The 27,716-nt window shown below is 36.8% G+C and overlaps 3 protein-coding genes across 9 annotated transcripts in view; 2 read left to right on the forward strand and 1 right to left on the reverse strand.

Annotated features, from left to right (window-relative positions):
* The window catches only part of LOC126584340 (disease resistance protein RUN1-like), a 30,809-nt gene extending 11,429 nt beyond the window's left edge, over nucleotides 1-19,380 (forward strand). The window contains exons 3-6 of the mRNA XM_050248749.1: nucleotides 16,325-17,230; nucleotides 17,440-17,736; nucleotides 17,854-18,990; nucleotides 19,375-19,380. Of these exons, the coding sequence (XP_050104706.1) occupies nucleotides 16,325-17,230; nucleotides 17,440-17,736; nucleotides 17,854-18,990; nucleotides 19,375-19,380 (2,346 nt within the window). The remainder of the gene's footprint in view (nucleotides 1-16,324; nucleotides 17,231-17,439; nucleotides 17,737-17,853; nucleotides 18,991-19,374) is intronic.
* On the reverse strand, nucleotides 4,905-22,232 carry LOC126585339 (protein HIGH CHLOROPHYLL FLUORESCENCE PHENOTYPE 244, chloroplastic-like). 7 transcript variants are annotated; one of them, XR_007610437.1, is made up of 6 exons: nucleotides 21,621-22,232; nucleotides 20,833-20,928; nucleotides 20,624-20,680; nucleotides 19,226-20,158; nucleotides 18,680-18,964; nucleotides 4,905-4,918 (listed from the first exon to the last, which is right to left on the reverse strand). XR_007610437.1 is itself a non-coding variant. In XM_050249752.1 (5 exons), the coding sequence occupies exons 1-5, from the start codon at nucleotides 21,831-21,833 to the stop codon at nucleotides 19,898-19,900; spliced, it is 462 nt and encodes a 153-aa protein (XP_050105709.1). In that variant the 5' UTR covers nucleotides 21,834-22,232; the 3' UTR covers nucleotides 19,192-19,897. The 7 variants fall into 7 exon arrangements, 3 of the variants coding, with proteins under 3 accessions (XP_050105709.1, XP_050105710.1, XP_050105708.1); XR_007610436.1 differs by lacking the exon at nucleotides 4,905-4,918 and adding an exon at nucleotides 18,287-18,473; XR_007610438.1 differs by lacking the exons at nucleotides 4,905-4,918; nucleotides 18,680-18,964 and adding an exon at nucleotides 5,351-5,410.
* A 2,392-nt stretch (nucleotides 22,233-24,624) lies between these two features.
* On the forward strand, nucleotides 24,625-26,353 carry LOC126584341 (uncharacterized). Its single transcript, XM_050248750.1, has 5 exons — nucleotides 24,625-24,751; nucleotides 25,042-25,273; nucleotides 25,784-25,854; nucleotides 25,950-26,056; nucleotides 26,144-26,353. Exons 1-5 carry the CDS (start codon nucleotides 24,625-24,627, stop codon nucleotides 26,249-26,251), a joined length of 645 nt encoding a protein of 214 aa, XP_050104707.1. The 3' UTR covers nucleotides 26,252-26,353.
* The last annotated feature ends 1,363 nt before the right edge of the window (nucleotides 26,354-27,716 follow it).

Genomic DNA, 27,716 nt, shown 5'->3' on the forward strand with positions numbered 1-27,716 from the left:
ATAAAAACTAACAGAATATAAAATAGAATATGAATTATAAAACAGACAACTTGAAGATCGAGGCTTGCGTACCGCAATATCCTTGAAACAGAAATTTCGTCCCTACTCTGTGCTTGTAGTTCTACGAACGTCTGCTTCACCAGGATTCAACGATCAAGTTAAAATTCCAGCACCGGAAAATTTAACTTCTGGTGAATTTAGTGTGGTTCTCTCAGTAAGAAGGTTTATGAATGTAGAAGATGAAGTTTATTATTATGTGTTCTAAATGCTATGCAGATGTATGAATATATAGCAGATAGATGCCTGTTTGCAACATGTATGAGAATGGGGTGTGACTGTTGGGAGACATCTCTTCAGAAAGGTGCTTTGCTCTGTGTTCAGAAAGAACTCTCAGACTTCATCTGAAAGGATGAGTCTTTTCATAAAAAATAATTAATTAATTAAATTCGAATTTAATTAAAAAATAATTAAGTAAATCCGAAAAATAATTATATATTAATTATATATTAATTACCAATTAATTATTACACCCCAAAGCCCAACCCCAAGGGTGAGCCCAATTTTAGTCTCCAGGCCTATTACTCCAATCACTTTCTTTAAAGGACAAAACCTTATAAAGTAATAAAATCTTTTGGGAATGGCCAATGTGGGACAAGGAAATTTCTACTCAAACTACTCAAATTTCCAACAGCTACAACAGATTAGGAAGAAATTCACAAGAGGTATTTCTTGATATAGCATGCTTTCATAAAGGGAATCATATTGAGGATGCAAAAAAGATGGTAGACTTTGGCCAATTGTGTGGTGGTTCACGTGCGGCAGATGGAATTATAGTTCTCTGTGATAGGTCTCTCATATCGATTGATTCGGAATGGGAAACCATAGATATGCATGATTTGGTACAAGAAATAGGTTGGGTAATGGTTCGCAAACAATGTATTAAAGAGTCCGGAAGACGCAGTAGGCTATCATGTATTGAAAAATAACACGGTAAGAGCTGCAGGTGGATTCACAATTTTTTTAAACCATAAAGTAAAGAAATAGATCGATAAAATACTGTGTGCTTCCTATGAGAAAACTCATTTACAAAAAATAAGTCATATTCCCACAAATGTAGTTTAGATTAAATTTTGTTGTGTGTTAATGTGTTCACATTTGTACTTTGCTGTTGGTTGTTAGGGAACTGAAAAGGTTCAAGCCATATTCTTTAACTGGTCATGGATTGGAGAGCCAAAATTTGGATCGTGCAGACTTCAAAAAGATGTATAATATGAGATTGCTCAGTGTTAGATCTTGGGGGTGCAAAATATTAAACCTTAAAGCTCTCTTTCTTCCCAATTCTCTTCGTTATCTTTTCTGGAAGGAATATCCTTTGAAATCTTTGCCCCCAGAATTTTCTCTTGAAAATCTTGTTGAGCTTCATATGCCCGACAGCAAAGTCACGCAACTTTGGGATGGAGGCCAGGTATATGTGCTTGTTATAGTTTTTTTGTCTAAGATGTAGTGCAGAAACCTATTTAGACTAAGTTGTTAATTCTTATCTTTTCTCTTTAATTTGTTACAGAATCCTATGAACTTAAAAGTGATCGAACTTCGTTACTGCAAACGTCTAACTGCACTTCCAAATCTCTTGGGGAGTCCAAATATCGAGCACATGGATATTTCTAGATGTGAAAGTTTGGTTAAAATTCTTCAGTATTTTAAAAATCTTGACAAACTTACTTATCTTGATCTTTCATGGTGCAAGTATCTCGAGTATCTTCCAGAGATGGCAGGCAATATTGAATTCTTAAGTTTAAGCTACAGTGGCATAAAGGAGTTGCCGTCATCAGTTTGGTCTCATGAAAAAATATATTCCTTGAATATTACATATTGTGAAGAACTTAAGGAACTTCCAAGCGACACTTGCAAGCTGAAAGTCTCTGGTGCTTTTAGACCTAGTTTGGGAGTGAGGTGTTTAAAAAAAAGCACCTATGAAAAAAAGCTGTGAGGGTTTTAGGTGTTTGGTAAACTAAAAAAAAAGGGCTTATTTTGGAAGCTGTTGTGAGAATAAGCTGAAATCAAAGGAAAAAGCTGAAGCTGCTATTTGCAGCTTTGGAAAACTGACTTTTTTTCAAAGCACACGGAGCTACAGTGCTCCTTTAATGAAAAGATCCACTATCAGACTGCTTTTTTTTCCAAAAGCACTTTTACAAAAAAGTTTACCAAACGCTCTGCTGATTTATTTCACAGCCGCTTATTCTCACAGCAGCTTTTTTTCAAAGCACAGTAATACCAAACCAGCCCTTAGTCTAGAGGGCTGCTCATCTCTTAGCAAGTTTTGGGAGCTTCCCAGGGGTATTGGTGAATTAGATTTTTCTGGAACAGCAATAAAAGTTTTCCCCACATCAGCAATGGGGTGTCTCCTTTGTCTCACCAAACTTAAACTGAGGTATTGCATGAATCTTGCGAGTCTCCCACGGAGCATTTGTAAGTTCAAATCAGTTGAATATCAGAGTGCATAACGAACAAAACTACAAACTAATAGAAATATTATTAGACAAACGAAAATGCCGGAACGGCTACAAAACCTTAAGAGGCTACATTGTAACCATTTTATTCTCTAATGAATAACAAAGCACTCTATTTATAATAAACTAACCCTAACCCTCATGCTAACAGGCTAGGCCCAAACTAAACTTATAAGAAAACCCAAACAATATAATACTTAAAATACTAATATATTCCAACAACCCCCGTCAAACTCATGTCGGTATACGACATGGGTTTGCAAACAAGCAGATGCGGACTGGCTCCATTAGGCGGACTGGCATGCATGCAAACTTGACTTGACTTGACTGGCGAACTTAACTTGACTTGACTGGCGAACTTGGTGACCTGATTCTTGCTGGCAAACTGATGTGATTCAGACTGGCTGCAAAACAAGCACATCAGAGGTGGGGATCGTTGCGAATCGCAATGGTGGGGAAGGATCAGGCTAGAGATAGGTTCCAGGTGCAGCATCAGTGAGTCATGCAGGCGAGGTGGGGCGAGTTGAATTGGTGCAGATGCAGCGGATCTTGTACTGGTGCGAGAGTGGTCCAGGCAAGCCTGGATGCGGTGATGCAGCGGTGGGGCTGGAGGGATGCAGAAATCTTGGTGCGGTGGAGCTTTTTCAAATTTGGGTGTGAGACAAATTCACCAAATTCTTTTTTTTTTCAAAAACAGAACCTTTTTTTTTTTCATTCTTGAAGACTACGGATGGAAACTGGAAAAAAAACAAACAACGAAGGAGACAGACAAACTGATACTGAACAGAAGTAGATTATCAAACCTGCTCTGATACCAAGTTGAATATCAGAGTGCATAACGAACAAAACTACAAACTAATAGAAATACTGAAAATATGACTTTAGCCCCTGAAACTCAAATTTCTTTACATAAAACCCGACATAGTCTTTTTATCTGAATAAAACCCAATGACTAGGCTCCACATAAGCAAATTCATTAATTTTGTTTGCCTTTACACATTTTACATTTTGCAGATGCCTAAAATACCCCTAATTACCGTTTTAATGTAAACATTTAATTCTATGCAAATTTGAAAGGAGAGATTAATGGAAAAAAATGCATTAATGTTTAAAATAATAATATGTCATAACAAATTGTATGTTAAGGAAAAAAAGAACTAATAATGTTATACTTTCCTTAAGATTTCGTAATTGTTTTTCAAATTTGCATAAAATTAGACAATTTTAATTTAATCTTGTCATTTTCTTACCAAATGAAAATATGAAAGAGCACTATAAAATAATTTAGCTATATTTAAAAAATATAGGTAAATTATTTGGACATGTGTATTAGTAATAAATTTGCCCTGTATATGTAATGATACATGTAAAATAATTTACTTATAAAATAAAAAATGTTATTTGATTTCAAAATAAATTTATCTATATTTTATATAATAATATAGGTAAATTATTGCACACATATATATTAGTAGTAAAATGTGCCCAATATATACAATAATGCATGAAAATAATTCACCTACAAATAAAGGAAATTTGATTAAAAAATAATATATCTACTACTTTTTGTTTATAAATTTCAATTTCTTTTTTTTATATTACAAACATAATGTACCTACAATATAATTTACCTATTGTTTAATCTTATAAGAAAATAATGTATCTACAATATAATTTACCTATTGTTTAATCTTATAAGAAAATAATGTACCTACAACATAAAAGAATATTAATTGGTTCTTTATTGTTTTTTATCCAACACTATTATTTGATGCAAAATAACTGATTGTACAAGGATTTTTTTTTTTTTCATATGAAAAATGTGCCCATAATTGTTTATGTACATGGTTAAATTAATATATATATATATATATATATATATATTCCTAATATTTACCATACAAGAAAGGTGAAATTTTTCATATGGGGTTAATTACTAATCATAATTAGGGTAAGTAATAATATTTATTGACATAATTAGGGTTTTGTGGCATAAGTTGTAAATATATGATAATAATTGGTTACATATTTGTCTGCATGGTACTCTATTTGAAATTTGGGTTTTATTTGGATATTTAATATTAGGTGGATTTTTGTTTGGAAAATAAGAGTTTCAAGGACCATTTTCTAAAGAACCCATAGAAATATTTTTAAACAAACGAGAATGCCGGAACGGCTACAAAACCTTATGAGGCTACATTGTGACCAACTTATTCTCTAATGAATAACAAAGCACTCTATTTATAATAAACTAACCATAACCCTAATGCTAACAGGCTAGGCCTAAACTAAACTTATAAGAAAGCCCAAACAATATAATACCTAAAATACTAATATATTCCAACAAAATCTCTTGAGGTACTTGATCTCACTAGTTGCTCTGAACTTGAAGTAGTCCCAAGTAGCATCTACAAATTAACAAATATCAAAGCGCTCAGCCTTAGTAACTGTCGGAAACTTCGAAATTTTCCTCAGCCGACTGGCTCAGTTGGTTTTCTCTCTCTTGAAGTACTAAACCTCAATTACAGCTGTATATTAGAAATCCCTGAGGGCGTCATTTGCTCAACCTCATTACGGGATCTTAATCTGAGCGGAACCAAAATTCGGAGCATACCCTCAAGCATTAAACAAGCTTCTCAGCTGTCTTGCCTGTGCTTAAGCAAGTGCAAGAGCCTTCGATCTTTACCAGAGGTCCCAATGCTCAGTCGTCTTCAAGCAAATGGCTGCAAGTCACTGAAGACAGTGTCGAGTTCAAGGACTGCAATTACACAATGTTGGAATAGATATGAATTGCTTCGAGAGCAACTTAAACTTTTATAATTGCCGAAGGTTGGGTTATGATGCAAGGAGCAGCATAATGGTTGATGCACAGCTTAGAATCATGCGAGTGGCAACTGCATCTTCAAAGTTAGAAGAGGAAGATTACGTATGTTTCTCAACTGCGTCTTCAAATTTAAAAGAAGAAGAGGAAGATTACGGATCTCTCTCTCGCTCTCGATCTCGAAGACGAAGATTACGTATGTTTCTCAACTGCATCTTCAAATTTAAAAGAAGTATCTCTCTCTCTCTCTCTCTCTCTCTCTCAAGTAACATGATGTCAATCAATGTTTCAGGAAAAGTTTAAAGAAGAGGAAGATTATGCATGTCTCTCTCTCTCTCTCACAAAAGTTTAAAGAAGAGGAAGATTATGTATGTCTCTCTCTCTCTCTGTGTTAAGTAACAAGATGTCGATCAATGTTGCAGGAAAATAATTGACAAATAGATACAACAAGGATAAAATTCATTGGAACTCCTGTTGAAGAAAATAATAAGCAACATTTATGGAAAAAAAATTCAACGATATTGAGAAAATTACTTGACCTTCTTTATCATTGATAACTATACTGACAAAATTTGATAGTGTAATTGTGTCGAACAATGCGGTCGATAAGGATGCAGTGATTGAGTCGAATAACGGTGGGGAGGCAGAGGGATCCCCAATTGAGGTTGGATTCGACAGTGAGCAATAGCAACGGGTAATGAAGATCAAACAGCCCATCAAGTGAGTTTGAACCATTTGGTTAGTGACGAGCAGTATCAAGAGGGCCAAACTTATATGACAGCTGTGGGGGAAAGCAGAAATGAGCAGGATCTAAACAGTACAGAGTATCGGTAAGAGAAAAATTAAACTTTTTTTTTTTAGATTGATCTATATCAATTACGAAGAAAAATAATTATGAAAATTTTAAATATAAAAGAATGATCAAAAATTATATTTCAGACATGACATGTGACAAATTTTGAGTAAATTGTAGTGTCATTCAACAAAGTTCAATGACAAACTAAACCCCACACAAATTTTGAGTAAATTGTTTGACTTTGGTCTTTCTTTCTTTTTCCACCGTCATCTTCCTCACCGCACCGTTCACAGCCATCAAACCCAGTAACTGTTGATGTTTAAGCCTTGCAGCTACCTTGTATTTTGTTGTGTTCTGTTTCATTGTAATTTCAATGTCTCTTTTTCTCTTAGTTTTGAAATGTAAGGCTGAGATTAAATCAAAGCTAATAGGCTAAGTATATGTGTGTCTCATGGTATAACATCTCACTCATATGTGAGCATGTGAAATACACGTGAGTTTGTGTAATGGGTGTGGTAGTGCGCCTTCAAACGGCTATATCTTCCCCACTCTACGTTTGTAGCTAATTAATCATTTCAGTCATAGCTGAATGAAATCAGAAAATACACAGAGCTCTTCATCTTCCTGGCATCTCCATTTTTCGTTTGTGTTCTTGATAGAAATCAAAATCTTATTGATTTCTTCTTGGTTTTTGTACTCTGCAATTCCATAGAACTCTAACATGGCCTCAGAGCCAGGTTCATCGTTTTAATCTGGGCGTGAATCTGTGTTTTTTGGGTTCTTCAGTGAATCGCTGAAGAATCGAGTTTCTTAAATCTTCAAATCGAAGATCTGTGTCTAACATGGCTGGATCAATGAGTTCTGAACTTCGTACTCCCATTTTCAATGGCGAGAACTATGAATTCTGGAATATCAGAATGCGAACCATTCTCAGGTCTCATGGACTTTGGGATCTTGTAGAGACTGGGTTTACTATCCCAGAGTCATCGACTGTGGTTGAGATAGCTGATGAAAAGAAGGAGAAGGATGCAGCTACTCAAATGTCAACAAACGTTGTGGAGATCATAATGAAGGATGCTAAGGCCCTTGGGTTGATTCAAGGAGCTGTGTCTGATCAGATTTTTCCCAGGATTTCTAATGAAGAAACCTCCAAAGGAGCTTGGGATATCCTACAGCAAGAATTCAGAGGTGATAAACATGTTAGAAATGTGAAATTACAAGGTTTACGCAGAGAGTTTGAGTATACTAGGATGAGAGATGATGAATCTTTGTCTGCATATCTTACTAAACTGTTTGACATCATGAATCAAATGAGGAGTTATGGTGAAGAACTATCTAGGGAGAGGGTTGTTCAAAAATTACTTATAAGCTTGCCTAGAAGTTATGACTCTATCTGTGCTGTGATTGAACACTCAAAGGATATTGAAACACTTGAAATCCAAGAAGTGGTTGCTTCTCTGAAGGGTTATGAACAAAGGCTTGATATGCATACTGATCATTCCACTGAAAAGGCATTTGCTAGTCTAAATGTTGGGTCTAAGTTTCAAAAACCCAGTGGGTTCTCTGGTACTCAGAAATCAGGGAAAAGTTGGAAGAACAAAGGGAAAAAGTGGGATACTAAGCATAATTTTATCTCTAAGCAGAATAATTCTCATGATTCGAACAAAACAGCTTGCAAACATTGTGATAAACTGCACTATGGAAAGTGCTGGTTTGAAGGAAAATCTAAATGCACAAATTGCAATAAATTTGGTCATGAAGTCAGAAACTGTAATGGGAACAAAGTGGTGCAGAAGGCTAACTATGCAAATCAGGTTGATGATATGGGAACATTATTTTTTGCTTGCAACTCTGTGTCTCAGGTGAAGGTCAATAACACTTGGTATATTGACAGTGGTTGTAGCAACCACATGACAGGAAATGAAAGCTTGCTGGTGAATGTGAGTAGAAATCTGAATGCAAAAGTAAAAATGGGAACTGGTGAAGTTGTGAGTGTAGCAGGAATAGGCACACTAGTCATTGAAACCAAGATGGGAAGAAAGCACATACAAGAAGTAATGCTAGTGCCTGGTTTGGACGAAAATCTTCTAAGTGTGGGGCAAATGTTGGAACATGGTTACTATCTGCTATTTGGTGGTAATGCAATTTGTATTTTTGATAGCTGGAACTTGAATGGACTGGTTGCTAAGGTTCAAATGACTAGCAACAGATGCTTTCCTTTAACAATGATGCCTGCCACACCACTAGCATTAAAAGCTAGTGTATCTCATTGCATTCAGATTTGGCACAAGAGGTTAGGGCACTTAAACACAAGGAGTTTGCTGCAACTCAGGGAGCAAGAAATGGTTCATGGGCTACCTCACTTGGAAAATTCCAAGAATGTCTGTGAAGGGTGTATGCTTGGCAAGCAACATAGAGATGAGTTTCCAAGAGAATTTGCTTGGAGAGCTAAATTTCCACTTGAATTGATACATACTGATATCTGTGGTCCAATGCAAATTGCCTCAAATGCTGGAAACAAGTACTTCATTCTGTTCACTGATGATTGTACGAGAATGACATGGGTCTACTTTCTGAGGTACAAATCTGAGGCATTGGAGTATTTCAAAAGGTTCAAAGCAATGACAGAATTGCAGTGTGGGTACAAAATCAAGTATCTAAGAAGTGATAGAGGTGGTGAGTTCTTGTCTTCTGAATTTAGTGACTATTGCAATGTTTCTGGGATTCAAAGGCAACTAACCATGTCATACACACCACAATAGAATGGTGTGTCATAAAGAAAGAATAGAACTGTGGTGGAGATGGCAAAATCTATGTTACATGAAAAGGGCATGCCATACCAGTTTTGGGCAGAAGCTGTGCACACTGCAATGTATCTCCTCAATAGATGTTCCACTAAGGCTTTGGATAAAAAGACTCCTTTTGAATCCTATAGTGGAAGAAAACCTGGAATTGCACACTTGAAGATTTTTGGGTCAGTATGCTATGTTCATGTTCCCATGAATTTAAGACACAAACTTGAGTGCAACAGTCACAAATGTGTGTTTGTGGGTTATGGAACCAGTGAGAAAGGATACAGATTATTTGATCCTATCACTAGTAAGATTATATTGTCTAGAGATGTAGTATTTGATGAGAATGCTAGATGGGATTGGGATGACAGCTCTGGAAAACAGTCCAGTGTATCGATCACTACTGATATGGCAGAATCTGATCTAACTCAAGGGTCAAATGTTCAAGATGGCAGTGTATTCCCTGAGATTATTTCTGATACTTCACTAGATGATTTGAATACTAATGCTGATGATCCAAGCTCAAACATTGATCTATCACAAAGCTATGATTCTACTCCAAAGAAATGGAGATCCTTAAATGAAGTCATTGCACAGTGTAATGTATGCATTATGGAACCCGAGAATTATGAAAAGGCTGCCCTAGATTTGTCTTGGATGAAAGCTATGCAAGCTGAGCTAGACATGATTAAGAAGAATAATACATGGATGCTGGTAGATAGACCATCTAGCAAACCTGTGATAGGTGTGAAGTGGGTATACAAAACAAAACTGAACCTTGATGGAAGCATTCAGAAAAACAAAGCTAGATTGGTTGCAAAAGGTTATTCACAGAAGCCAGGCATTGACTTTAATGAGACCTTTGCACCAGTTGCTAGGCTTGACACCATAAGGACTTTGATTGCACTTGCAGCTCAGAAAGAATGGCAACTATTCCAGTTAGATGTAAAATCTGCATTCCTTAATGGTGTACTCAAAGAGGAAGTTTATGTTGATCAGCCTCAAGGATTTGTCATACAAGGCAAGAAGGATAAAGTGTATAAGTTGAGTAAGGCATTATATGGCCTTAAACAAGCTCCAAGAGCTTGGTATGATGAAATTGATTCTTACTTCACCAAGGCAGGTTTTAAAAGAAGTCCTAATGAAGCCACCTTATATACTAAGGTTGAAAAGTCAGGGATTCTCATAGTTTCTGTCTATGTTGATGATATTGTGTACACTGGAAGTAGTGACACAATGCTTGACAGATTTAAAAACGACATGATGTAGCATTATGAAATGACTGATTTGGGATTGCTACATCATTTTCTTGGTATGGGAATTGTTCAAACCAAGAAAAGCATCTTCATACATCAGAAGAAATATGCAATGAAACTGCTGGAGAAATTTGGACTACAAGGTTGTAAGTCTGTGGTAACACCACTGGCAGCAAATGAAAGGTTATGCAAGAATGATGGGAGTGAAGCTGCAGATGAGTCTGAATACAGGAAATTGGTGGGAAGTCTTCTGTATCTTACTGCCACTAGACCAGATATAATGTTTGGTACTAGTCTCTTGGCAAGATTCATGCATGGTCCAACTAAGAAACATATGGGAACAGCAAGAAGGGTACTGAGATACATTCAAGGTACTATGGATTTTGGCATTGAATATGTAAAAGGAAAGTCAGCAGTTCTTATTGGATATTGTGACAGTGACTGGGCTGGGAGTATAGATGACATGAAAAGTACATCAGGGTATGCTTTCAATCTTGGCTCAGGTGTGTTCTCTTGGGCATCAGTTAAACAAAACACATTGGCATTATCCACTGCAGAAGCAGAATATGTAAGTGCTGCTGAAGCAACATCTCAGGCCAAATGGTTAAGATTTGTATTGGAAGACTTCGGGGAAGAACAAGTTGAACCTACTGTGCTAATGTGTGATAACACTTCAGCAATAGCTATTACTAAGAATCCTGTGTTTCATCAGAAAACAAGACACATTAGCAGGAAATTTCATTTCATCAGAGATGCAATACAAGAGAACGAGATTGAACTTGTTTATTGCAAATCTGAAGAACAAATGGCAGATATCCTGACAAAGGCACTACCAAAGGAGAAGTTCAACTATTTCAGAGAAATGCTAGGAGTAAAGTCAGCTGCCAGCTTAGAGGAGAGTGTTGATGTTTAAGCCTTGCAGCTGCCTTGTATTTTGTTGTGTTCTGTTTCATTGTAATTTCAATGTCTCTTTTTCTCTTAGTTTTGAAATGTAAGGCTGAGATTAAATCAAAGCTAATAGGCTAAGTATATGTGTGTCTCATGGTATAACATCTCACTCATATGTGAGCATATGAAATACACGTGAGTTTGTGTAATGGGTGTGGTAGTGCGCCTTCAAACGGCTATATCTTCCCCACTCTATGTTTGTAGCTAATTAATCATTTCAGTCATAGCTGAATGAAATCAGAAAATACACAGAGCTCTTCATCTTCCTGGCATCTCCATTTTTCGTTTGTGTTCTTGATAGAAATCAAAATCTTATTGATTTCTTCTTGGTTTTTGTACTCTGCAATTCCATAGAACTCTAACAGTAACCACCACTGCTGCCTCTCTCTCTCATCACCACCACGACCAATCTATCCCACCGTCACATCTGCCATCAGCACCGCACCACCAACCGCCACACTCCAACAACTCAACAACATAATGGACGAACCCAAAGACCACCAAATCCACCATGAATTAATGACCTCAACATCTAGGAGAAAACCCTGTTGGAGCTGTTTTATATGGAAGACTTCTTTGATTTTAGAATTTAAGATCCAAATTTTTAGTTTTATTAAATCATTAAATTGGGGAAATTTAAAGAGAGCATTTTTCTTCCACGACACAAGATACGGCAAGTTTCGATGGAATCGGAGGTTGTTGAGCCGTTTGTGGTGAAAGAATCGAGATGATGAGTTCGAGAATAACGAAAAAAAAGGACGTGTCGTTTGGTTTTAACCTTGGGCTTGGTGTTAGCAAAGGGTTAAAGTAGAAAATAAACGTACACCTAAATTATATTCGGATTTTTAAGTGATATTTTAAAGAAAATTTTAATGCTGTAGTATTATCAAATACTTGTTAGGTGATTAGTCTCTGTCTCTCCAAATTTTTAATTTTTGTCCTCAGCTGGTGTGTTTGTAACTTTATGCACTTACTCAACAAGAAGTAGTACAACCTCAATTTTTCTGTACTAAAATCTGATCTAGCCTCAAATGCAAGAATAGTTCAGATTCTCTTTCTGCTCTCTGTAATCAAATACTCTCACTTCGATTGCTTCATTCTCTTCTCTAACAGATAGAGGGATGGAGCTGATTGGGTTCATTCAAGTTTTCAACATCGTCATCATCGCCATTGGGATTCTGTTGTACATGTGCTGCAGATCATTGACATTTTCTTCCTCGACTTCTTCTTCTTCTTCTGGTGCTGCTGACGCTGCTGCTGCTGTTGATGATGATAACGATGATGTTGATATGCCCCCTCTTCGAGAAAAGTATGATGTGTTTATTAGTTTCAGAGGTGAGGACACCCGCCTTACTTTTACCAGCCATCTTCATGCTGCCTTACTTCGCGAGAAAATCGAAACCTACATAGACTACAAGCTGAAGAAAGGAGACGAAATTGGACCCGCCCTACTAGAAGCAATAGAGAAATCAAGGCTTTCGGTGATCATTTTCACCAAAAACTATGCGTCTTCCACATGGTGCTTGATTGAACTTGTGCATATACTCAAATGCAAAAAGAAAAATGGCCAGATGGTTGTACCCATTTTTTACGACATCAGTCCATCAGATGTGCGAAAACAAAAGGGGAGTTATTCAGATGCATTTGCTCAACTTGAAAATCGTTTCAAGGACCGTATGGATAAGGTGATCGAGTGGAAAGCTGCTTTGGTGGAAGCAACCGGTTTATGTGGGTCTGATTATTCAAACAAAAAAGGGTAACTTACTTTGCAACTTGTATCAATTTCTACTTGTGATTACTTCTTTTCAAAATTTTATTTTAGTTTTTATAGGAACCATATTCATGTATAGACGTCAACCATCTACTAGGTTTGGATACTGCTTAAATTATTTTAAAAGTAGGAATGTAAAAAAGCTAATGCGAAATTTGTGTTTGTTAAGTCTGCTTCTTTTGACGAAAATTAACGAAAATAAAGTGAACAGTAACAAGAGTGATTTTTTAGGCTAAAAATGTCCTTAACGTTAAAAATGAACAGTAACAGAAGTGTTTCATTAAAACTCATCAGCTTTTGAAAAGAAAAAAAACAAACAAGGGTCATTCAAAGTGGAAAAGCATATCAGTTGAATTGCATATCCTTGACCTTCGGTGTCTGACTAGACCTGAAATTCCAACCCCCGAATTCCTCGCGCGGCCCTAAAATTCCGCCACTCCTTCCTCTCCCTCTCCCTGCGAAGATTATTGCACGCCCTTCATGCAAAAGAAAACCCACAGATATTTCACCCTAATTCTTCATAATTACACCAAAATTTCACCGCACCTGTTCAGTTACCATGCCTACATCACGCCATGCGTGCACCACCGCTCCTTTCTCTCTCCCTCTCCCTGCGAAGATTGGTGCACGATCCATAAACTTTCTGGCAGAGGTGGAGCACCTTCGACGGCGTGTGCGTGTACCTAAACTGCGGCGTACCCGAGGGCTAGAGATTGGATTGGCCAAGTTGGGCATTCGGGGTTGAGTAATGCTAGCGAGACTAAATTTGAAGGCTTAAATTGTAAACTAAATGATATGTCACTAATAGATATGAGCACGTTCACTTAACTAATAAACCAAGGGAAATTTTATTTAAATTCATGTAACCTATTTCTACACCCAACTTACTCTTTGCACCCATTTGATTTTTAACTAAACTATTAATATCTCTTTAAACCCTAATTTACTACCTAATATACCCCATAAACCCAATTCAATACGTGGATTTATTTTTACACCCATAACTGTTGATCTCTCCCGAGTTTAGTACATCAATGCAAACTAGTGTATTGCCTATTGGATCCATAACTGTTGGTCTCTCCCGAGTTAAGTTATAGAACCATTGAATTTTGGCAATTAAAAGCTCCAATCATGATCTCTTCAAGCTGAGAGATGAATATCAAACACCATTTCTTTAAAACTAAGTCTTAAGATTGATTAATTACACTATTTTCTTCTTCTTCTTCCTCCTTGAAATTGAACTCATACAGAACAAGCATGCATGTCTCCAGTTCTGCTTTCGTAAGCCAAAAATAATAATTTTTTTCAACAAAACCGATTCCAATAACAGCAACTGTGAGCCTGTGACCAAAACCAGAGCCAAAAGCAAACCATATATCTAAAACTACTATAATCTACGGGGAGGAGACTATATATATTCACAGGAGAATCGGAATACCCACAACAATGAGAGAAAACGTTATGGAAAAACAAGGCTTGTTTTGTTGTTATATTTCTTCCTTAAAAAATACTACATCAAGTGATTAAATAAGCTACGGCCCCACCTACATGTCCAGTTCAACCTTTTAATTTAGTTGCAAATTCACACAACCCTCAACCTTTTAAATAGTAAATACTAGTTTAGTACATGGAATTTTAAGAATGTACATATTAAAGACTTGAAGCTTATTTTTGTCTTCCACTCGAGAATCATTCTCGAGGAGTCTTGAGCGGTACGTTTCGTGCATTGATAAACAAATTGAGGTCCATGGGTGTCAAGAAATGCTTCGATGTTTTAATCATCTTCAAGATCCACAATATCATTAGTGGCTACATTCTCTAGCCCTCGAAGTTGCTTAAATTGATCCACACGCCCCTGGTATTTTGAGTACAAGTTTTTCACTTTAATAGCACTGCTTGTTTGACTCTTTTTGTGCCACATGGTAGAAACTAGTGGCATAGGGTGACCTTCACACAAATGTACCTACAATACACAAGGTCATCAATCAATTTAGAGTTATCAAATAAGATATTTTGGGTTCTAAATAGTTGAAGCAAAAATTTATTCTATAAACTTAATTAATTAGTTCAATCTTCTCAATCGAAGGAGTAATTTACTACAAATTCCTCTACAGAGAAGCGGTGTCAAATCATCTGTTGAACAAAATTATAGTAAACTAACTTCTAAAAATTTGAAATCAAACGAACAAAAAATTCATAAATTGAGTCATAGCTTGGTTGGAGGATTCAAAACTTCAAAATGACCATCCATCAATAAAAAAAACTTATTTTTCTCTATGACAGCTATTAGGGTTTTTGCCAGAATGAACGTAGGATAAACAAAGAATGATCGTAGAGTTTAAGTATAGTGTTTGGGTTTATTGATAATGAGTTTTATTATTAATTTCATTTTGTACTTAGTAGTAATTATGCAATAGGGTAAAATAAACAATTAACATTTAAAATTTAAGTTGGATGTAAAAAGAAGTTAAATGAGTTTAAATAAAATTTCCCATAAACCAATTATCAACTTCTATGTTGTTTAGTTTTCAAAATTTAGTTTCCAAATTAAGTTTCCTTAACATTACTCTTGGGGGTTAGGGTTTGGAGAGAGAGAATGTGGTGTTTGGTCTTGGAAAAGGATCCTCTCCGGATCTCTTTCACCTAATTCTTCTCATCAAATAATTCAGACCCTTGAAATTTGATCCAACGACTAAAGTTATTATAACTTTTAGAGTGAGCCCCTGTTTGTAGTCGTTTGACCAAATTTCAAGGGTCCATATTGTTTGATGAGTAAGATTAGGTGGAAGAGATTCGGAGAGAATCCCTTTCCTTGGGTCCTCGGGAAAGAGTGGACATTTTTACTGTGAAAATTGTGAGAGACAAGACAAAAATATTAAATAGTCAGCAATTTAATATTATAAATAAAAAATAAAATAAATTATTATATTAAATTCACTCTGATGCCATTTTTAATTATTTAACATAGTTACATCAATTTTATATAAAATTTTAACAAACACTCTCTTGTTGTTGGTTTTTTTTTTTTTTGTTAAAAGCGCTTTAAAAATTTTTTTTACTAAACACTCAACTGTTTTATTTTACAACTATTTATTCTAACAGTACAGCAGAAACATTTTTTTTTTAAACCCCAACAATACCAAACTAGCCTTTAAATAAATCTCATAGACTAGTGAAGGCATTACTTACGATATATTGCTTGTCATTCATAATCATATTTTGCAGGACGGATGCCCATTTCATTGAGGAAATTGTGGATGATATTTCAACGAAATTGAAACGTGAAACCTCATATGATTTAAAGGGCATGGTTGGAATTCAAAGCCGCATCGAAGAAGTTAAATCGTTATTAAGCAATAATGATTCGCTAGATGTTTGCACTGTAGGCATTTGGGGAATGGGTGGTATTGGAAAGACCACCCTTGCTAAGGCTGTGTTCAAGAGACTCTCTTCTAACTTTGATGCTTCTTGTCTTCTTAACAATGTTAGGGAGAAATCAGAGCAAAAAGATGGAGTTGATCAATTGCAAAAAACACTTCTTAGAGAGGTCTTAAAGGAAGAAGATCTCTCCACAGATTCGACTTTTGTTCGAGAAAGGCTCAGCCGTACAAAGGTTCTCATTGTTCTTGATGATGTTAGTGACTCAAGGCAAATAAAAGATCTAGCTGGAGATAATCTTCGCTACGGCGATGGAAGTAGAATCATCGTAACAAGTAGAGAACGGAGCGTACTCATGAAAGCTGTTAGTGAAGAAAAATATATATATGAGGTTAAGAAAATAAAAACTGATGACGCTCTTCAGCTCTTTCAATTTCATGCTTTCAAGGATAACTCTCCTAGAGAAGAATATACAGAGTTGTCGCCAAGGGTGGTAAAATATGCTGGAGGCATTCCACTGGCTCTTGAAGTTTTGGGTTCCTTATTGTTTCCATGTGAGAGCAAAGACGAGTGGGAAGATGTATTGAGCACACTGATAAATTATCCCAATGAAGAAATTCAAAATACGTTCAGAGTAAGCTATAATAGATTAGGAAGAAATGCGCAGGAGGCATTTCTTGATATAGCATGCTTTTATAAAGGGGAGCGTATTGAGGATGTAAAAAAGATGGTAGACTTTGGCCAAATGCATGGTGGTTCATGTGCGGCAGATGGAATTAGAGTTCTCCGTGATAGGTCTCTCATATCGATTGATTCGGAACAGAAAACCATAGATATGCATGATTTGGTACAAGAAATGGGTTGGGAAATTGTTCGCGAACAATGTGTTGAAGAGCCCGGAAGACGCAGTAGGCTATTCATTGAGGAGGATGTTTATCATGTATTGAAAAATAACACGGTAAGAGCCGCAAGTGCATTCACAATTTTTTAAAACAATAAAGAAAAGAAATAGATCAATAAAATACTGTGTACTAAGAGAAAACAGCTAGAGAAAACTCATGTACAAAAAAAAAAACAAAAAAAAGTCATATTCCTACAAATGTAGTTTAGATTAAATTTTGTTGTGTGTTAGTGTGTTCACATTTGTACTTTGCTGTTGGTTGTCAGGGAACTGAAAAGGTTCAAGCCATAATCCTTCCCTGTTCATGGTCATGGAATACAGAGCTAAACTTGGATCGTGCAGACTTCAAAAAGATGTATAATATGAGATTGCTCAGTGTTACTTCTTGGCGGTGGAAGCGCAAAATGTCAGACCTTAAAACTCTCTCCCTTCCCAATTCTCTTCGTTATCTTTTCTGGAAGGGATATCCTCTGAAATCTTTGCCCCTAGAATTTTCTCTTGAAAATCTTGTTGAGCTTCATATGCCCAGCAGCGAAGTCACGCAACTTTGGGATGGAGGCCAGGTATATGTGCTTGTTATAGTTTTTTTTTTTTTTTTGTCTAAGATGTAGTGTAGAAACTTATTCAGACTAAGTTGTTAATTCTTACATTTTCTCTTTAATTTGTTTAATTTGTTACAGAATCTTGGGAACTTAAAAGTGATCCAACTTTGTGGCTGCAGACATCTAACTACACTTCCAAATCTCTTGGGGAGTCCAAATATCGAGCACATGGATCTTTCTGAATGTCAAAGTTTGGTTAAAATTCCTCACTATTTTAAAAATCTTGACAAACTTACTTATCTTGATCTTTCAGGGTGCGAGTGTCTCAAGCATCTTCCAGTGATGCCAGGCAATATTGAATTCTTAAAATTACAAGGCAGTGGCATAAAGGAGTTGCCGTCATCAGTTTGGTCTCATGAAAAAATTTCTTCCTTGGATATTACATATTGTGAAGAACTTAAGGAACTTCCAAGCAACACTTGCAAGCTGAAAGTCTCTGGTGCTTTTAGCATAGAGGGCTGCTGCTCTCTTGAAAAGTTTTGGGAGCTTCCCAGGGGCATTGGTGAATTAGATTTTTCAAGAACAAAAATAGAAGTATTGCCCACGTCATCAATGGAGTGTCTCTTTTGTCTCACCAAACTTAAACTGAAGGATTGCACAAATCTTGTGAGCCTCCCACCGAGCATTTGTAAGTTGAAATCTCTTGAGGAACTTGATCTCACTAGTTGCTCTGAACTTAAAGTTGTCCCAAGTAGCATCTACAAGTTAACAAATATAAAAACGCTCAGCTTTAGTTACTGTTGGAAACTCCGAAATTTTCCTCAGCCGACTGGCTCAGTTGGTTTTCCCTCTCTTGAAGTACTAAACCTCAAATACAGCGGTATATTAGAAATCCCTGAGGGCGTCATTTGCTCAACCTCATTACGGGATCTTAATCTAAGCAGAACCAAAATTCGGAGCATACCCTCAAGCATTAAACAAGCTGCTCAGCTGTCTTGCCTGTGCTTAATCAAGTGCGAGAGCCTTCGATCTTTACCAGAGGTCCCAGTGCTCAGTCGTCTTCAAGCAAATGGCTGCAAGTCACTGAAGACAGTGTCGAGTTCAAGGACTGCAATTACACAATGTTGGAATAGATATGAAATGCTTCGAGAGCAACTTAACTTTTCTAATTGCGGAAGGTTGGGTGATGATGCAAGGAGCAGCATAATGGTTGATGCACAGCTTAGAATCATGCGAGTGGCAACTGCATCTTCAAAGTTAGAAGAGGAAGATTACGTATGTTTCTCAACTGCATCTTCAAATTTAAAAGAAGAGTCTCTCTCTCTCTCTCTCTCTCTCTCTCTCTCTCTCTCTCTCTCTCTCAAGTAACATGATGTCAATCAATGTTCCAGGAAAAGTTTAAAGAAGAGGAAGATTATGTATCTCTCTCTCTCTCTCTCTCTCTCTCTCTCTGTTAAGTAACAAGATGTCAATCAATGTTGCAGGAAAAGTACTCTGGGCCCTTAGTTACCATTGTATGTCCGGGAGATGAAATTCCAAATTGGTTCGTACATCAAAATGAGGGGGCTTCAATAAATGTCAGGCTTCCTGCAAATTGGTTTCGTGAAAGTTTCTTGGGTTTCGCTGTCTCTGTTGTTGCATCCAAACTCTTTGCTCCAGATGTGAAGTTTGAATGCAAGTACAATTTCAAAACTGGAGAGGGGGAAAGTCATGAAATCAATTGTTATTTCAATTCAGAAATTGACGATGAAGGAATTTCTCGTTACTCATATCTACAGCATGTGTTCGTATTGTATAAAGACCTTGAATATGAAGAGAGAACAAAATGGTCCTCTGCTTTTTACGACTGCGTCACTGAGGTCTCTGTTCACTTCTGGCAAGAAAGGGGATTCCATACAGTGGAAAAGTGTGGGATGTGCCTGTTGTATGCTAAAGATGCTGAGAAATTAAAATGTGATGTCATGTTGCGACAAGAACAAGATGAGCATGCAGCAAGTGGGAGTGGTGATCCTGAAGCCAGTGGAAGCAATGAATCTGAGGAAGCAAGTGGAAGCGATGACTCTGAGGGATAAAGTGGAAGCGACGAGGAAGCAAAAGAAAACGAAGAGTCTGGGGAAGCAAGTGGAAGAGATGAGTCTGAGCAAGCAAGTGGAAGTAACGAGCCAGATGCAAGTCGAAGTGATTAGTCTGTTGTTGGTTTACGGCTCTCCTGAACTTCAATGTAAAAAATAATTTAAAGGTAAAAAATTGGGTAGTTCATCCAGTATTCAACCACAATTCTATGTTAAACGTGTGAAATATATTAAAATTGTCTACATCTATCTCAAAATCTATTTGAATCCTAATTAAGGGAGGAGTAAGAGATGAGAAATTTCATACCGACTGGCAGTCCTTGTTTAAGAAATATAAAGTATTCATTGAGTTCTACAAATATAACTAATACCTGCGCCATAATAGACCACCTATCAATTAAGATTGTTATACAAACCAAAGAATTCAGTTGATTCAAAAATCGAAGCCCATAACAAAATTTATCTAATATATTAAGACAAAAACAAAACCCAAACAGATACCTTCTAGCATTTCCTTTAGAGAAAATTTTCTCACAAGAGAAATAAAATTCATTGGAACTCCTGTTGAAGAAAATAATAAGCAACATTTACGGAAAAAAAAATTCAATGATATTGAGAAAATTACTTGACCTTCTTTGTTATTGATAACTATATTGACAAAATTTGATATAGAATCAACGATATTGAGAAAAGAAAAAAGTGCAAGGCATTTGAGCTTGTTTCTAATTTCCTCATAAACATACGAACAAAAAGAAAGAAAAAAATGAGTGCAAATAAAACATTCTGAAATACGATTTTCTTTGATCATATTCACATCTTTCATTTTAAGAACTTACCTCTGAAAATGCCAATCTATCAGCAACATCATTTGTGCACTCAAAAAGCCTTATTACCTGAAAGCAAAAGGCACTTTTAAAAACCCTAGACCTTGGTTACAATGAGGGTGAGGCACAGTAGGAGCTGGCCTTAAGTTCAGTTGCAGAGTATAAAAATTAGAGGAAGAAAGAACAATGAAGGGCCTCTGGTGGTAAACATTCTCGCTCACCTCTTGGGTTGTCCAAGTGCAAGCGCCAGCAAATGTGAGAAGCTTCCCATTGACTTTCTCATTTCTTAAACCTATAAAGGTCAGAGGAGCCACATCCTAATACCAAAAATAAAAAGTGTTCAGATACCATAACGAGAGGTAAACAAAAAGAAAGTATCTCTAAAATCAACCAGGGAAACGGTCAATGCATGATTAAACTGGGTGTCCATGTATGCAATTCTTGTGGGGGCATCTGTTCCCCATATTGATTTCTCTTCTAATATAGGCACTGCAATACTGCATACGGTCCAATAATTCCGTGAGAATAAAACGTAAAGATAAGCCCTTTCACTTAGTAGCTAGTACTAACATCAAAATAGATATTCCATCTCACAACGAAACACAAGAAACTGTAATGAGAGACGGATATCTAGCATACATACTTGTGTTTTGAATGATTTTTATACGTGCAACTTCTTATAACTCTGTCTGGTTTAATTGTTGTTTCTGATAAAGAAAGTAAATGGGGGTTGGAAGAGTGCTATATAATATGAGAATAAGAATAATAAGAAGATACGGAAATTAATTTGAAACATCAAGCTGACAGTGAAGCACAAATCTGGATATGCCAGTAACAATATAGTAAGAGAGGAAGTTTAGGTTTAAGTGAAACCTATTTTTTATTTGAACAAGGAATAACATAAAGCCCGAATACTGTAAAGCAAGCAGGAAGCTAAAATTAGACAACGAACAAACAGTAGCACTCCAATCTCTTATAAAATTTATAAGAGTTAGTGAGTTGGAATTACATTGACAACAGTAGCATGCCAATCTCTTAGAAAATCGGCAGGGGTTGGTCTTGGCCTAACCAAGCACCTAACATATCCCTCATCAACTGCTCTCCTCACAATCTGCCTCCCCAGAGTCTCGGTGGCGCCGACAACCAGTATGCTGGAGGGTCTGACGGGTGTCCCCCGAGCAAGATTCACAGCCCCAGCTCCCGCCCTGGCCGTACATTTCATGAAACGCCACGTATTGGTCCCTGCACACACAAATCAAAAATTGAAAATGCAGTTCTTTTCAAATTTGAAGATAAATAATGGGTTCTTTTCAAGTTTGTAAACAAAAATATGGGTTTTTTTGCGATTTGTGAATAAAAGTGGAAAAATGAAAGCTTTCCTGTTGAAGGGAGGAGACGAATGAGTGGCGGTAGAGGTGGAAGGAGATGACGAAGGAAGGAGATGGTCTGGAGCTAAAGTCCGGCACCATGAGAGCGAGGCTTGGAACGATGGCGTTTCGGAGTCACGGTGATGGAGGGTAGGATGCCTCCAAGCCATTGCCATTTTCAAAGCTTTCTCTCTGTCTGTCACCGTACGGAGTCTGGAAGGACGCTCATTTTTCAGAGAGAGGGGGATGGAACGATTGATTGAGCTCAGTGTTGCCAGGTCATTCTCCAAAGTGGACAGATTTTCTGCCACTTGTCGCTGCTCATTTCTATCATACAACCCGACCCGACCCTGGCATATTCAAGGTCACTTTGGGCCGATTTCCAAACGAAACCCAATTAGTCGAGACAAAGGAAGGATGTGAGAAATTGAGGAAAACGAGTCTTTACAAGAGTTGAGTTGATTTGATCAAATTTAAATTCCTTGCATTGCGAATGGTTGTCCATTGAGCAAGTTGAATCGTTATTAGGCATTAATGATTGGAAAGGTATTTGCACCGGTGGTATTGGAAAGACCACCATCCACGGCCATATATAATCAAACAAAAATCGCATATATGTGGGTGTGGGTGGCGCTGTGTTTATGAATTTTATTCAATATGGGAATCCCAAAAGCATGAGTTTTCCCCCTTCCAGTTTGAGCACGATTGATCATATCCCGCCCTTGTATTGCTGGTTCCACACACAACCTCTATACCCAAAATCCCCCCCCCCCCCCAAAAAAAAGAACAAATTAATACATAGTCCATATACAAATCAACCAACAAATGAACAAAAACAACCATCTTTTTCAATCATTTTCTCATCAACCAAATAGAGCACAGACTGGGAAATGATTAATCACCTGCATGGGGAACAACTTGCTGATACCCTTCATGACCAAAGCCTGCACAATCTCAAAGTTCCTCATAATTCATTTTTCTTTTACAATTTACTGGACAAATGCAGAATTTGAATGAATTATTGTCATTAGATTATCTCCAAAGGAAATGTCAAATTATAAAAGTTAAATTACAATTGATGCCTGATGTGGCAATCTAAAGTCTTATATCAAATTTTGTGTTTCTCCAACCGAATTGTCATATATTATTTTATTATTTAAATAGAGCTTTAAATTGTTGTAATTTAAAAAGATATGTTGAAATAAAATTTTATTAGTTGAAATGTTAGTGGAATAAGGGACTCAACATTAAAATGAATTAAAAATAAATTTAACATTGATGTCAAATTTGACTCCAAATCACAAAGCCTTCAAATCTAGTAAGCAAATAACACTTCGGTTTGAGAGACTTTTGATGTCAAATATGCACAGTGGCATTCCACCCAGGATTTTGACATCTCCTTTGGAGATGCTCTAACATAAACAAATGCAAAATTTGGATGTTGTAACTCCAATGGAAGATCAGGCTACAAATTCAAAATTCAAAACACAAAAACGCAGATTAAACACAAAATTCAAAATTAGCAATGCAAAAATCCAAATTAAACACAAAATTAAATTGCTTTTAGAGACATAAGATTAGGAACACAAAAAACTGAAACTTTTCGAAAGTGCAAAAAGAGAGAGAAAATACAACTTGGAGTAAAGTTCGGAATTTTACCAAAGGTGTTTCGGAGGAGGCGCAGAGAGGAGGAGATCGGCAAGAGAGAACTTGAGAGCGGTGGTGGTTTAGTTTTATAAAAACTTTCAAATACATCCAAAATATCACTTAAATAGACACAAATACACTTAAACTTTAAAACGAAATAAATTAAAAAACCAAAACCCTATTAGATGAAAATTTATGGCGGCAAAACCTAAGAAATGGTGGGGACATAATGAAGGCATCGACTATTGGTGGAGACTTGTACAACCCTAAACAAAGGTGAGTGTAGATGGTTGATATTTTGCATTTTTCCTCGTCTACGTTTTTTCTTTGCTTTTATAGTTTTTTCCTTTGATTGAATATTTATTGAAAAACGAATTGTCAACCTTTGTAACGTTATTTATCTCAATCCTTTGGATTATATGTGCTTCATATTTAGTTTTCCGTACTTTTGCATTATAAATGGTGTTGTCCATGTTTGGATTCTGTTTTGAAGGTTATTATTGACTATGTAGTGAATCGAGAGACTGCTGTTCTTAGAAAGCGCAAAAAGCATAATTTTTTTTTTATCAAAGGATAGAATTTTGTTAGATTAGCCACTGACAAGATTTGAATTCACGCCGTCATACAAGGGCTCAACACCTTTGCACCACTGTTGTAAAGGGCCACTCACAAAAAGCATAATTTAGTGCATATTAGAAAAATTAGGTTCCTTGTGTGAATGGAAGATTGACAAATCTAATAGCATTTGCCAATCAGTTAGAGACAAAGCTAATAAAAATTCTTTTAGTGCATATTAGAAAAATTAGGTTTAAGAAATAGAAAGTTTTCTTTCTTTGTGTTTTTATTCTTCTTATCTTGGTTTGGAAATTGTCAATTAATTGTACTAATAATCTGGGCAATATTAAATTAATTTTTTTCAATGCACATGTCACTTTTTTCTTTTCTTATTGTTATGCTCTTATTTCAGGAAGATGTCTAGTTTGACAATTTTAGTGAACTATGGTGGGAGGTGGGCTGACAAAATTGCAAAACGAAAGATTACTTGTTTCAGATAAAATTACATTTGTGGAGCTTCAGAAGAAAGTACATGGTATTGTGAATGTGGACCCAGACGAGTATGAGATAAGTATGAAAGTCATATATAACACAACAGAAACTACTTGGCCTGCATATATTTAGGGGTGGGAACTTGGAACCGAAAACCGAAACCGAAACACGAATCGAATCAAACCGCACCAAACGGTTTGGTTTTGCGGTTTTGAAACGGTTTCGGTTTCAAAACCGAACCGCGGCACACAAAACGGTTTAGTTTCGGTTTTGGGTTTTCAAAACCGCACCGAAACCGAAACCAAACCGAAACCGCACTTTTTTTTTTATTTAGTTCATTATTCAACTAGGTTATACAGAACACTTAAACATTTGGTTTTGCGCCGCCAGAACTTCTAGGTTTGCACCGACACCGAGTGGGTTTGCGACTGCGTCTGCGCCTCCTTGCATCTCCGCATCTGCTTTGCGACCTGGTCACCTGCGAGCGACTGCTTCTGCATGTGCTTCTGCCTGCGAGCGACTGCTTCTGCATCTGCTTCTGCCTGCCTGCATCTACCTCTGCGAGCGACTGCCTGACTGATTTCATCTCTGCTTTGTTGTTGTATGTTGCTGTTGTATTTATAAGAAATTTCTCATCAGAATGATGTATTTAAGTAGCAATCATGAACTCTGTTTAGTGTATCCTTGCTCACATTACCCTTGCTAAAATCCGGTTCTTGGTGGGATGAGAAGTTATGGGAACAATTCCATCACTTCTCTGACTCTGTATATCTGCCATCTGCATAAGAAAATTTATGGTATTCTTGCATGATTTCACATGTGGAATAGCTTCTTTGAGAAGAGATTATGTAATATGTCTTGGGGTTTAATTATTTAAGTGGTAAAAGCAAGGTGTGGGTTTCTATAGTTCTGCTCTAGCTAGCAAAATGAACAATCGGTCACCCAAATTTTTACGTTATGACATATAAGTTCATAATTTTTGCATTGCCTGAAGTTGTTTAACTGCCATCGGTTTGATTTGTTTTCTCTTGTTTATTTCTCATGCAAATTTCTTTGTTTGTTGATGTTTATCCTCTTGATTTGAAGAATTCTTTGTCTCCCCGCGTTGTAGGACTATCGTTTTACACCAAGTTGAGAAGGGGTTATCTGAAGCGTTCTCTCAGTATGGACAAGTGATAGAAGGTGATTTGCATTCAAATGCAAGAATACTGAGGCAACTATCTCTAAACTGATTATATTCTGTCATCTTGTTCTTAAACCATATTTATTTTTGGCAGCCCAAATTGTATCGGACAGAGTCTCAGAAAGATCGAAAGGATTTGGATTCGTGACCTTTGCTTCAGAAGATGAAGCCCACAAAGCCTTGGAGAAGATGAATGGCAAGGTAATTCCTTGTTTTATGTTTTCGTTAATCCATTTGAATCTTGCCATATTAAATAACTCCAAAATGACATATTCAAAACACTCACAGCCACTGAATGGACGCGTTATTTTTGTGGACTATGCAAAGCCGAGAACCAATTATGGCAGTGGAATGCCGATTGCAAGAGGACCTCCTGATTCGATAAAAGACGGTTGATCTACTTATGCAAGGTCTTCTATTCGCTGGGGCGCACTTGCAGGAAGGATTAAATGCGGGGAAAATCAAATTCATGTGAGTTTGCTGTATTATCTTATCCTCCCTATTTAATCTGTGACTGCGTTGATTCACCGTCTTCACTGCACCATTTGTTGTTTTCAGTTTGTTAATCTATGCATGGACCACTACTGTAACCCGTTCTCAACCGATGAACTTCAAACTATGGTGCGTATCGCGTCATTTTGCCTTCCTCCCTATTTATTCAGCTATTACATATCCAATTGTATTGATTCCTGCTACATTATAATAGAAATGTGAAGTACAAAGTCAATTTAAAACCGTTTGAAACCGCACCGAAACCGTTTGAAACCGTACCGAACAGAACCAAACGGTTTGGTTTCATTTCGGTTTTGGCTTCAAAACCGCACCGCACCGCACCGCAAAAAGTTTCAATTTCGGTTGTGGTTTCACTCGAAACCGCACCAAACCGCACCGCGCCCACCCCTACATATATTGTTGATGATGATGTCGTGAGGGCATTTATCTTTGAAAACCTTTCGAGGTCTTGGAAGATTCCATTGTGTGTTACATTAAAGCAAAAAGTATTTTCTTTCGAAGACTGTAAAACTAAGAGACCCCGTGGTGAGTCTGAAGGAAGCAGAAGTGATACTTTTAGCTCTTATGAGGAAGAAGATGATCCTTCTTCAGAGAATTCAAAAGAAATCAAAACTGGAGGTGCCAGATCAACTATGTTCATAGAGAAAAAACTTGTGGTAATTGAGTTTCTATGTTTTCTAACAAGGTTTTAGGGTTTAGCCAATGCTCTTGCTGGCTTGGGGTCTCTCATGTGGTTGTTTTTCTTATTTTATGCATGCTGCCTCCCATGTACCTGGAGGTGCAAAATCAACCATGTTTATAAAGAGTAAATTATATGGTCTCTCTCTCATAGATGTACACTCTATTCTTATGGCTCATTTCGTGAGTATGATACATTGGAATCAGTTGAATTGCAAAATTCATATAATTCAAGGTATGAGGGAAGACCAAGAGTCCATGACAAATAATTTTTCATTTGAAGGGGGATTAGCCATGAAGGAAATTAACCCTCTGTTGACCCTAAAAACTACCAAATCTACGTAGCGTGCATGCCAAATAATTAATAAACAAACTAAGTCATTCGGTTGTGTACGGGGCGTGCCAACTCATCGGGCGAGTTTGACCGGGGAGTAATATATGTTGATGAGGCGTTTGAGCGCACTGTTGACTTCTTGATCTCGTGACTGCAACCAAGGAAGGATCATGTCTCGGACTTCGGGTTTTTGATAAGCTCATATTTATATATACTTTACATCAAATTCACTTGTCTTTTCTTAGTTAGTTCCTTATATTTTTGAGCTATTTACTTAGTTTTTGTGTTTTGTAGGATTTGTCAAGCAAATAAAAGAAAAATAGCACAAGTAGGATT

The sequence above is a fragment of the Malus sylvestris genome, chromosome 10 (assembly GCF_916048215.2).
Source record: "Malus sylvestris chromosome 10, drMalSylv7.2, whole genome shotgun sequence".
Lineage (NCBI taxonomy): Eukaryota > Viridiplantae > Streptophyta > Magnoliopsida > Rosales > Rosaceae > Malus > Malus sylvestris.